The sequence below is a fragment of the Chlamydomonas reinhardtii genome, chromosome 3 (genome assembly GCF_000002595.2).
Source record: "Chlamydomonas reinhardtii strain CC-503 cw92 mt+ chromosome 3, whole genome shotgun sequence".
Lineage (NCBI taxonomy): Eukaryota > Viridiplantae > Chlorophyta > Chlorophyceae > Chlamydomonadales > Chlamydomonadaceae > Chlamydomonas > Chlamydomonas reinhardtii.
Genome location: NC_057006.1, coordinates 4,004,439 through 4,015,087, shown reverse-complemented (window position 1 = coordinate 4,015,087; position 10,649 = coordinate 4,004,439). Strand labels below are relative to the sequence as shown.

General features: G+C 64.9%; 3 protein-coding genes across 3 annotated transcripts; 1 reads left to right on the top strand and 2 right to left on the bottom strand.

Annotated features, from left to right (window-relative positions):
• On the bottom strand, window positions 1–1,702 carry CHLRE_03g172100v5 (uncharacterized protein). Its single transcript, XM_043060896.1, has 5 exons — window positions 1,485–1,702; window positions 1,209–1,340; window positions 781–972; window positions 294–487; window positions 1–102 (listed from the first exon to the last, which is right to left on the bottom strand). Exons 1-5 carry the CDS (start codon window positions 1,557–1,559, stop codon window positions 24–26), a joined length of 672 nt encoding a protein of 223 aa, XP_042926025.1. The 5' UTR covers window positions 1,560–1,702; the 3' UTR covers window positions 1–23.
• A 110-nt stretch (window positions 1,703–1,812) lies between these two features.
• Window positions 1,813–4,863, top strand: CHLRE_03g172050v5 (uncharacterized protein). The gene is made up of 6 exons (XM_043060895.1): window positions 1,813–1,919; window positions 1,997–2,100; window positions 2,241–2,320; window positions 2,832–2,995; window positions 3,209–3,469; window positions 3,831–4,863. Exons 1-6 carry the CDS (start codon window positions 1,913–1,915, stop codon window positions 4,136–4,138), a joined length of 924 nt encoding a protein of 307 aa, XP_042926024.1. The 5' UTR covers window positions 1,813–1,912; the 3' UTR covers window positions 4,139–4,863.
• Window positions 4,864–5,679: 816 nt separating this feature from the next.
• CHLRE_03g172000v5 (uncharacterized protein) lies at window positions 5,680–10,602 on the bottom strand. Its single transcript, XM_001703421.2, has 8 exons — window positions 10,455–10,602; window positions 9,770–9,934; window positions 8,562–8,647; window positions 8,044–8,224; window positions 7,454–7,548; window positions 7,007–7,114; window positions 6,567–6,720; window positions 5,680–6,283 (listed from the first exon to the last, which is right to left on the bottom strand). The coding sequence occupies exons 1-8, from the start codon at window positions 10,516–10,518 to the stop codon at window positions 6,168–6,170; spliced, it is 969 nt and encodes a 322-aa protein (XP_001703473.1). The 5' UTR covers window positions 10,519–10,602; the 3' UTR covers window positions 5,680–6,167.
• Window positions 10,603–10,649: the final 47 nt, after the last annotated feature.

The window sequence follows — 10,649 nt, the reverse complement described above, 5'->3', positions numbered from 1 at the left end:
TCGCGAGCTCGGCTGCTTGGGTGCTAGGAGCTGGTGGGCACGCTGTTGATGGGGTGGCAGCACGCGCATCGCCCCAGCTGCGTCACGCCGCCTGGCAGCGCCCTGCAAGGAATAAACACACACGCGCGACTTACGAGTAAAGCTCTTTATCTGCAATACACTGAGGCGACTATCAGGCTGTAGAGCTCCACATGCAGGCTCCCTTCAGGCTCATAGCACTGTTATCGAGAATGCTTTTTAAGACTGTACCGGGGCTTCTTGCACCCCCAGTTCCTGCCTCCCACCTGACCCACCTGACCCACTCCGGCATGTTGTCCGCCGCCGCCAGGCTCCGGGCGTCCATGCGGTCCACGTACAGCACCCCGGCCAGGTGGTCCACCTCGTGCTGCGCGATGCGCGCCGCCCAGCCCGTCAGCCGCAGCCGCAGCGGCAGCCCCTCCACGTCCACCCCCTCCAGGTCCACCTCCCGGTACCGCCGCACAATCGCCTGCAGGGGCGCGGCAACAGCAGCAGCAGCGTGAAAGGAAAGCATACGGCGGCTTGCGACAGTAGGTGGGTGTGCATGTGGGGCTGGCGTGTGCCAGGCCCCGCTGCTTCGCCACCAACTGCCGCAGCACCGCCCGCCCAGCTTGGTGCTCCTCTGCCAGACACTCGCATCCTACACCCCAACACAACCCACTCCCTCTGACCGCTTATCCCTTTGTACGGCAAAAACCGCCCCACGACCCCCTCTCTTCCCTCATTCCCCAGGCAGGCAGACTGCCGCGGCCACCCACCCACCGTGTACCCGCGCACGCTGAGGCAGCCCTCGAAGAACGCGCCGCCCTCCTGCCCCACCGCCTTGAGGGTGGGGTTGACCACCACCAGCGGCCCGAACGGCCGCCGCTCCACCGCCGCCAGCAGCTCGGCGCTGTACACGCCCGCCGCCGCCTGCCGGTCCATGTACTCCTGGCGGTCCTCCATCACAATTACCTGCGGGCCCCGCAGCGATGCAGCGAGGAGTGGTGTGCGAACATGCGAACATGCAAGTGCGAACCTAGCGTGCCGATGTGGGTCGCCATGCCCCTATTGCTCGCTCCTAGCTGCGTGCACCAACGTGCGGTGATGGAGTGACACCGGCACATGCACGGCAACGCGGCACCAGCCCAGCCGCAGCCTGCCTACCGCACTGCCCACCGCCCCCCTTCCTTATCGTCTACACCACCCACCCGCCAGGGTTCGCCAATCTGTGGTGCGGCCAGCCCCACCCCCGGCGCCGCACGCATGACGTCCGTCATCTCCTCTGCCAGGCCCCGGAGCCAGCCGCTACCCAGCAGCTCGCGAGGCACCGTCTTGGCAGGCTGTGCTGCGGGCAGAGGAGCAAGCAAGTCACCGAGCCTCAACCCCAACCAGCGTGCGGGCCGGCACAGGAGCGGGGACAGGGGACGGAATGCTGAATGCAAGGGGTGTGCGGCGAAGCTGCGTGTCAGCTGTAAAGCTCGCACCTGCCGTAGGACGGGAGACCCCGCCTGGACGATGGACCGCAGCTTGGCCGCATCGGGGGCTGGGGAAGTTGCCATGGCAACGACACCCTGACCCCGTGGAGCACCCGTACGTGCAGCCCGCTCCGTCCGCTGCAGCTGTCGCTTCGCCGCTGCTGACGTGCAGGTGTAGCGGCTTCCAGAGAGCATAGTTGGCCTAGGAAACAAGCGCAGTGGAGCGATCTAGAACGTGAAGCTGGGGCCAATGGACCCGCGTGTATTTATTGCATCGATCGGAGTCTTCCGTGGATTTTCGATGCCAGTCAATACATGAATTATGTATAGATATCAAGCTTACAAGTAATAAATCGGGAAGCAAGTCTATGAATGTGTCAATGAGCTGCACTGCACATTAAGTTCCGCGCGCTGCTCGCGCGGCGGGCGCCGAGGCCATGGCGGGCAAGTCATTCGGGGCTTAAAAACATTAGGTTAGCAATGTCATTTAACGCGACTGAAATGGACTCGCTCTGTCGCAGACGAGGGCGATTTGCTGGTGGTGCTCTTCGACCTGGTGCTGCTGCGCCCGGATAATCCCTCGGCGGACTCCCTTGACGTGACTCCGGCCGAGATCCTGTCTCAGGTGGGGCCGGGGAGCGCACGCGGGGAAGAACCATCGCGTTCCGCCTTTGTCTGCCGTTCGCGTGCTGACCTGCTGCAACACCTGCACCCCATGCCCATACCCTTCCCTGCCCCTCACCTCCTGCCCCTGACTTCCTGCAGCTCCTGGCTTTTGCAAATGCCTACACCATGCTCAGCAGCCACAACCGCCTCGCCGTGTTCGCGGGGCAACACGACTTCAGGTGCGGGGCTGGCCGGCCCAGACGGAGCCTATCTCCTGCTTCGTAGCCGACCGCCGCTAGCAGCCAGCCGCCAGCCGCCAGCCGCCAGCTACCTCCGCATGGCGCCTCCACACGAGCGCCATGGCCCCATGGGTCCCTGGCGCTGCTGCAGTGCCAAGGCTGCACACAGCACACGCATGGGGGGCATGGGGGGTGCGAGCTGCTCTGTGCGAGTGTTCGGGGTGTGTGGCGGCCGCTAGCAGCCGGCCAGGTGCTGGGGCCAGCCCGGACCGTGCGGCACACAGGCCGTGACGCACACAGGCCGTGCCGTGGTCTGGACGCAGCTGCACTCCTGCTGCTGCTGTGCCGCCTGCTTCCCAACCTGTGCCGCCCTCTCCCGCGGGTGCCGCCTGTTTGCGACCATCCCACGTCTCTTCCAACCCACCACCTGCCCGCACCTACTACCCCTCCGCATCAACTCCACTCGTCATCCACCCTCTCCCCCTCTCCCCTCTCCCCTCTCCCCCCTCAGCCACCTGGTGCACCTGGGCCTGGGCGAGGACGCCAGTAACACCGAGGTCTTCCCCGCCGGCGCCCTGCACACACGACTGACGGACCTGGTCACGCAGTGCGCGGCGGCGGCGGCGGCAGGAGGCGCGGGCGCAGGGGCTGCAGCCAATGCTGGCCAGGGCGCAGGTGGGAATGATGCCGCGTTGGCGAGTGGCAGCGCCTTGTTTGGGTGGTGGTAAAGGAGGGGAATGTGTCGATGTCGGGCGCACGGACCAGGGTAAAGGCGCTTGCATGTTCGCCGTTCACCGTGCATCGCATCGCGCTTGGCCCCAGTCTCTCTGCCGTCTGCCGGCACTCACGCAACCCCCCACCCCCACCCCCAACCCCACCCCGCCCCAGGCCCCGGCTTCGCGCTGTCGGGCGCACTGTCCCGCGCGCTGTGTCTGGTCCACCGCCTGCAGCAGCAGCAGGCGGCCGCGGGCGGGCGGCCGCGCGGGCGGCCTCGTGTGCTGGCGCTGCTGGGCTGCGGCGACACGGCGGCTCAGTACATCCCGGTGATGAATGCCATCTTCTCCGCGCAGCGCGCCCAGGTGGTGCTGGATGCGGTGGTCGTGGCGCCGCAGGACTCGTCCTTCATGCAGCAGGCCGCGCACCTCACAGGTGCGGTGCTAGGGCGCTAGGGCGGTAGGGTGGTAGGGTTCTAGGGTGGAAGGGTGGTAGGGTGGTAGGTGGTGGGCTGCTGGGTGCTTGAGGGCTTGGTGGCATTCGTCGGTGCTCAAGGTGGTGTTTGAGGAAGGGCTGCAGTGGGTGCGTTGGTTGATGCTGGTAGGCCACGCATGGGATGGGGCTAAACAATGGTTGGCTGCGCCGTTGAGCAGTTTGACGTTCTACGAGCCAGAGCATACCGGTATGACCGAGCGAGCCACAAGCTGAGGCCGCACGCTGCAACCCGGTGGCAGCGGCGGCGTGCTCGGCTCGCTGACACAACCAAACCCACAATGCCCAACATGCACACACGCAGGCGGGCTGTATTTCCGGCCGCACCGAGGTCGCGGCCTGCTGGGTGTGCTGCTCAACCACTTCGTGTGCGACACCGCCACCCGCAAGCAGCTGGATGAGGCTCAGGCCTTAGGGGTGGACTTCCGTGCCTCCTGCTTCTGCCACAAGTACGTCATAGAGACTGGCTACGTGTGCAGCGTGTGCCTGTCCATTTTCTGCCAGCCCAGCCGCTCATGCACCACGTGCGGCACAGCGTTCGGTGCGGGCGGCAAGGCGGTGGGCGCTGGTGGGGGCGGGGGAGGGGCGGGCGCGGTGGGAGGCGGGTCGTGAGGGCGGGAGATGGGACGCAGGGGCGTGTGGGGGTGCGGGTGTCAGGCGGTATGCACGCAGGGGTAGGCCCACGGGCAGTGGCAATCCGCCAGGGACGGCCAAGTGGTTGTGTTGAGGCTGCGGCTGATGATTATAAATAAACGCGTGGCGGGCGTCACGCTTTGTGTTGGAAGCATAGCTATGGTGTGAGATGCAATGGCACAAGCGGGCACATTTTGGGAGGCTGATGGAACGAATGAACAAGAAAATTAACGAAGTGTCAAGTTAGTCATGTCGGGCTTGGCGACAAGCTACATTATCGGTATGGAGTGGGTCAGAGGGCGTCACACAAGCAGATGCAATTGCATATCTGGTTGAAAGATACCCGCCCCTGCCTCGGGTGGAGGGCCTGCCGCAGTGGAGGTGGAGGTGCATTCGCGCCGCGTGGGGCTGCGTGGGGCTGCATACGGCCCCTGAATCTCGCCAACTACCCGTTTCCGGTGGGTTTTGGCAAGGCATTTTGGGGCCCCTGGATGGCGTGGGCGAGAACGTGGCCTTCTCGCCAGCGGCGGCGGCCTACCCCTGGAAGATGCAAGAGGGCCTATGCACCCTAGTGGTGAAGCCCAATCACTGTGTAGCGCACCTGTATCCCTGCCATCAGTCCATCAGTCCATCAGTCCATCAGTTACATGCACGCTGCTGTTACGTACCTACCCTCACAGCCGAAGTTGTAATGGGGAGGCTTTCCTTGCACGGCCGCCTTCAGTGCATGTGCGCCCACTTATTCTTCAGGTGTGTTGCTTAAACACGCGCACCCTCACACTCACACACGCACGCCGCAAAACATACACACATACACATGCACTAAACACAAAGAAATGGTATGGTCCTGTGTGTATCTGGTGACACATCAACAGCTGTTCTATATAACTGATGTGCACGCAACATGCCTCTCCGCACTCAACTGCTATATCCACTCCTGGCCCGCAGCCTGCTGCACGCAACCCCTAAGCAGATTCCTGCCAAACATGGCATGACAGTTTGGTGACCGGGTAAATGGGTAATGCCACGCACTCTCATCACGTTGCTCCATCACGTTGCCTAGCCTGGCCTCTTTTAGCATTTCCAGCTGCCGCTCCTTGCGTGTGCACTCAGTAGTGTTGGGCGCGAGCTATTCATTCAGCTTGTCCCGGGCACTCAGGCAGGCAGGGGTGCAGACGACTGTGAAGGTTTGTGAACGTTTGTGTTGAGGCCCGTTTGAGGAGCCTAGGTACGCCGTTTCGGTTCCAGGAGCGGCATCGCAGACTAGGCAGCAACCGCTGAAGCTGACTCAACCCTGAGATGCAGGTGTCTGTACTGGGTTGCTACTGCCTTCAGTTCGCCCTCGAAAGGCATTGGAGTACAACCTCGGGCAAGGTGCGAAGCTGCGGGGGCATTCCCACGGGGCATTCTCCCTGCTGACAGCTCCGGCTCATCTCCCCTACGTCCTGCCCTGGCGCTCCACGCTTTCCCTTGAACGTTGCGAGGAATGCTACAGCTACAGGGCATGACGGACTTGAAACACACGCGTGTTCTTACATTGTTCTTCTCTTATCCTTGTGGCAACGCTCTGCACGTCGCACCAGCCAGCTTACTTTCCCGCCCGTCACGTATGCCTCCACAACGTGATCCTTTCGTTCCAACCTGTCGGCCTAGGCCCTAGGGACCCTGAATTTCTCACACACTTTACGCGCACAGTCGAGGCCCAACGTCTCGCTCCATTCCCTGCGCATTTACCTCTCCTCCCCCAACGCCGTTACTCAGGTCGTGGTGTCAGCCGTGCGTCAAATACACACGCCCACTCCGGGGCGTGCGGGTCAGTCGCCGTCAGGCCCCCGTCAGGTCATGCACGAGGGACAGCGCACAGCTGCCTGCGGCGCTGCCCCTCCTCCCCGTGATCGCGGCCCATACATGTGCGGCACACACTCGCGCCGTACCGCCGCGTGTAGTACACCTAGTAACGCGCGGCATCTTTTGTACGACAGCGCCACGTGTGAGGCCACGTGTGCCTTTACATGACCATGCCGCCGTCCACGTTGTACACCTGGCCGGTGATGTAGGCGGCGGCGGGGTCCAGGGCCAGGAAGCGCACCAGGCCAGCCACCTCCTCGGGCTGGCCGTAGCGGCCTGTGCATGGGGGGTGGGTGGGGGTGGGTTGGCGGTTTTGGTGGGGTTGCAAGGATGTTTGGACAAGCGGTACAGCAGGTGGGGGTTGGGGAGTTTACAAATTGTGAATGATTAAGAAGAAGCGAAGTGTGTGTGGGGTGGTGGGTGTTGACATATTTGCGGCCAGGTGCGTGGGTCCCCGCCAGCCTGCACAAAGCGCTGTCCCACGCTGGGCAGCCCCGGCTGCCCTTCCATGGCCCCGCCTTCATTGCACGGCTGGGCAGCACCGCGCGGCCTGGCTCACCCAGGGGGATGCCCTTGAGGATGGTCTCCTCGTACTTCTTGTCGATGGCGGCCGTCATGTCAGAGGCGATGAAGCCGGGGGCCACGGCGTTGCAGGTGATGGTGCGGCCAGAGTACTCGCGAGCGGTGGTCTTGGTCAGGCCGATGACACCGGCCTGCGGGACGGCGGGGCGGGGGCGGATATGGGGCAGGTATGGCGCAGGTATGGGGCAGGTATGGGGCAAATATGGGGCGGATATGGGGCAGGTATGGGGGCAGGCGGCTTGGGAACGCAGTGCGGGGAGGGGGGGGGATGAGCGCGGGGTGGCGCGACAGTGTGTGCGTGTACGGGGCTGCAGGGGGCGGCTGCGACTGAACCGACACGGCGCAACAGCACACTGCATGGGGCAACGCTACGGCATCGCACCGTACGGCCAGGCACGCGCCCGGCCCCGCCCGCACCTTGGCGGCCGAGTAGTTGGCCTGGCCGGCGTTGCCGACAATGCCCACCACACTGGTGATGTTGATGATGCGGCCCTTCTTCTGCTTGCCCATGATCTTCGTGGCGTTCTGTGTGTGTGTGTGTGTGTGTGTGTGTGGGGGGGGGTTACATTTATGATTAGTAGGGGGGGTTGCGTGAGTAGCAGTGGGGGTGCGGCGTGCGCGGTGCGAGGAATGTGGCGGCAGGGTGGCGACGTGGCGATGAAGAGAACGAGGCGGCGGTTTCCGCGGATGGGCGGTGTTGCGCAACACCCCTCGCCCACGACCGCTTTTGTGAGCACCCGTACGTGACTGGCATGATCCAAGTCCTAAAACGAACTGCATCGCCAAAGCTCAGGGGTGTAAACGCATCCGCCTCTCCCCCTTCCACCTCCCCTTGCGTGCCGCCGCCACCACCAGCTCGCCCACCTGGGTGCAGTAGAACACACCAGACAGGTTGGTGGCGATGACGTCATCCCACATCTCGGGCTTCATGCGCATCATCAGCGTGTCGCGGGTGATGCCTGGGGGAAGGCAGCCGTTCATGTGGAGAGCGGAGGTAACACGTCACAAGTATGAAGGGGGAGTGGATGGGGTTGAGGGGCGCGGGGGCGGGGATTTGGGGGGATGCGGCTCACGTTTTGAGGCGGGGCCTGGACCCGCTAGAGCACATTCTCTCCATCCACAACAAAATGCTGAAGCTTTCCCCGGCTCTGGACCCTCCTGTAACATGCCCACTCCAGCACCGCATCTCTGAGCGCGCGATGGGTCCCTGCCTTGGCTTACCCTCCCGTCTCCACCTCCCACCCCTCCCCGCCTCCGCCTCCCGGGCCCGCGCTCCTCCCGCCCTCCTCCCCATAACCCCCTGCCGCTACCACTTCGTAACTTGCAAGCCACCCTCGCCCTTCCCTCCACCCTCCCCAGGGCCCCCTGGTTCTGCGTCTTAATTGTATTCGGATTCGGAAGTCTACCCCCCCTCCCCAGATCCCTCCTCCTCTCCTCTCCTCTCCGCTCCTCACCGGCGTTGTTGACGAGCACGTCCACGCGGCCCCACTTGTCCATGACCTCCTTGAACATGCGGTCGATCTCCTCGCGCTTGCCCACGTTGGCGCCCACCACCATGGCCTCGCCGCCCGCCGCCACCACCGCGGCCGCCACCTCCTCGGCGGCGCCGGCGGAGGAGGCGTAGTTAATGGCGACCTGGAGGATGCAGGTGCGAGGAGGTGCGGTAAGGTGCGGGGAGGTGTGGGGAGGTGCGGGGAGTGAGGTTATAGGAGGTTCGAGGCAAGGCGAAGGCGATGTCGGAGGTTGCCGTATGCCGGTGCAACACCTCCTCGTCAACTCTTACTCGGCCGCACGTGCACGCCGTTATGCGGCCGCAACACTCAATACACACACACGCCTGCAACCCCCCTGGCTTGGTTTGGTTTCGTCTGGGCTGGTACTTTCACAACCCCCCAGCGGCGGCCCTCCCCACGCCGTTCGTCCAGCGGGCGCGGCGCATTGCCCCAAGCCCTCGCCCGCCCGCGCCACTCACGCGAGCGCCCTGCTTGCCCAGCGCCAGGGCGATGGCCTTGCCAATGCCGCGCGAGGCACCGGTCACCAGGCACACGGGGCGCTCGGCTGCGGGGGGTGAGGAGGGAGGGAGGCAGGGGCGCAAGCGGCGAGGCGCGTTGGCAGCAGGAATGGAGGGCGAGACAGCAGGCGTGAGTTGCAGCGGAGCCGAGAGCGGAGCAGTGGAGGAGGGGAGAGGCCCGTTGGGCGGGCGGCGATGCCTTGCGAGCTGTATTCGCACTGTCCACCACCAACTGTACTGCAGCTGCGTGCCTGTACGCCCGCTGCGCCCCGCTCCCGGCGATCTCCTGTGCGCCCACTGTGGCCAGGCGCCACGCAGCTGGGCTGGCCGCGTGCCCCCACGGCCCCCCCACGCCTTCACTTTGTAGAGAATCATGAATGTAACCCCTCCCTCTACGCAGCTGGCAGCGGCGCGCAGTGCTGCTGGCGGCCGCTCGGGCGCCGGCAGCGACGCCTGGAAACCAGGTGCCCCTCGGCCCCCTCCCCCCCCCCACACACACACGGGTGCCCCCGGGCCCTGCACCGCTCCCTCACTGCCTCACTCCGCCAGCACCATCCGCTGGACGTGGCTGCCTGCTGCCTTGTGGCTGCCGACTGCTGATGGCTGCCTGCTGCCTGCTGCCGTATTGTTGCCGGCTGCCTTTCTGCCAGTGTGTCCTGGCGTCAGCGCGGTCGGCAGGCGCCCCTAGCCCCCGGTGCCGCATGTGCTGCCGGCGCCGTTTGTGTGGCCTGATGCATGGACGGCTGCCTGCTGCCGTTCTCGGGCGGCGCACCCGGCGCCAGCCCTGCCAAGCCCGGGACTGCCGCCCCCCGCGCCAGCTAGCAATCATACGGCTGTGCTTGCTGCGGTGGCTGAGCTGATCCCGCAGCGCCGTGAATGAGGCGGCGGCACTGCCTTGGCCGGTGGGGCATGGACGCATCGCTGATGCAGCTGACGCCGCCCTGACGGCACTGCAGCTCCTCCACGTCGAGACACGTCAGTGCCACTGACAGCCTCCACGGCTCCACACCCCTCCGGTACAGCCCAGAGCGTACACAGCCCCTCCCCAACCCTCCCCATCCCCTCCTTCCACACCCCTGTCCGCCTGCCCCCAAACGCTCCAGCCCTGCGGCCCGACTAGCACCGGCACCGGCACCGGCAACAGCAACAGCATCTGCTGCGCCGCTCACCCGAGGCATCGGCAGCCTGGGCCTTGACGACCAGACCAGCGCGGCCGCGGGCGGGGGCGGCGGCGGCGCGGGGGGCGGCCGAGGAGGAGGCGGCAAGGCTCAGGAAGGCCGAGGCGCCGCTGGCGGCGGTGAAGGGGTGCACGCTCGACGAGGCGCGCAGGGCGGCTGCGAGCGAGGGAATGGAGGGAAATCGCAGGGGAGGGAGGGCAGGCGGGGCGATGATTGGGAGGGGAGCGCTTCGTGAGCGCGGTAAGCGGAACCCTCGCTTCCACGGTTGGTGCTGGGCTGGGCCAAGGTTTCGACGGGCGCGTTGAGCAACGCGCGCCGCGTATTTGCTCGCGTGTCTGGCGACGCAAGGGCCCTCACAGCCCCTACATTACACGACAGCCCTAGTAAGTCATTGGGGGACGCCCAGACGTAACGCCCACGCTGCGCACATCCTTCTATTACAGCGGCCGTGGTCAGGAGCTAAGGCCTCCAGCACTCAATTGCGGTGACTTATGCTAGATTGTGCATAGCAGTTCTCAAATGCCGCCTGGCTCGCAGCATAAACGCGGGTAAGCTTGCAAGCAGCGCATCCACCTCAGCCCGGCAGCTTGACGCTCTCCCGATCAGTCCCTCACCGACTCAATTAGCCATATGCTATGACACTGACACTGTTTCTCAGCGCATAACGCCAGCTTACCCATCATCGGCGCCTGGGCGCGGACGCCGCGGACGGTAGCCTGAGCGTGCTTGGCGGCCAGCATTTTTATATTTGTGCAAGTAAGGGATCAGAGGTAAATGGGGCTACGCTGGCTCGCTGACGCGGTTTGTCGCTGGGCGCAATCGCGGGGGAAGGGCGTGCACTGCGATCCGGGCTTCACCTGCACATGCAGTT

What these genes read in the sequence shown, in the direction of transcription:
- CHLRE_03g172100v5 (XM_043060896.1), bottom strand. Translation starts at nt 1,559, where the DNA reads ATGGCAACTTCCCCAGCCCCCGATGCGGCCAAGCTGCGGTCCATCGTC. An exon ending in GGTCTCCCGTCCTACGGCAG is followed by an intron (nt 1,341 to 1,484) that starts GTGCGAGCTTTA and finishes CCCGCAGCACAG; the next exon opens with CCTGCCAAGACGGTGCCTCG. An exon ending in AGATTGGCGAACCCTGGCGG is followed by an intron (nt 973 to 1,208) that starts GTGGGTGGTGTA and finishes CGGGGCCCGCAG; the next exon opens with GTAATTGTGATGGAGGACCG.
- CHLRE_03g172050v5 (XM_043060895.1), top strand. An exon ending in CAATGCTGGCCAGGGCGCAG is followed by an intron (nt 2,996 to 3,208) that starts GTGGGAATGATG and finishes ACCCCGCCCCAG; the next exon opens with GCCCCGGCTTCGCGCTGTCG. An exon ending in GCAGGCCGCGCACCTCACAG is followed by an intron (nt 3,470 to 3,830) that starts GTGCGGTGCTAG and finishes GCACACACGCAG; the next exon opens with GCGGGCTGTATTTCCGGCCG.
- CHLRE_03g172000v5 (XM_001703421.2), bottom strand. Translation starts at nt 10,518, where the DNA reads ATGCTGGCCGCCAAGCACGCTCAGGCTACCGTCCGCGGCGTCCGCGCC. An exon ending in CCAGGCTGCCGATGCCTCGG is followed by an intron (nt 8,648 to 9,769) that starts GTGAGCGGCGCA and finishes CACCCCCCGCAG; the next exon opens with CCGAGCGCCCCGTGTGCCTG. An exon ending in CCTCAAGGGCATCCCCCTGG is followed by an intron (nt 6,284 to 6,566) that starts GTGAGCCAGGCC and finishes CCCCATGCACAG; the next exon opens with GCCGCTACGGCCAGCCCGAG.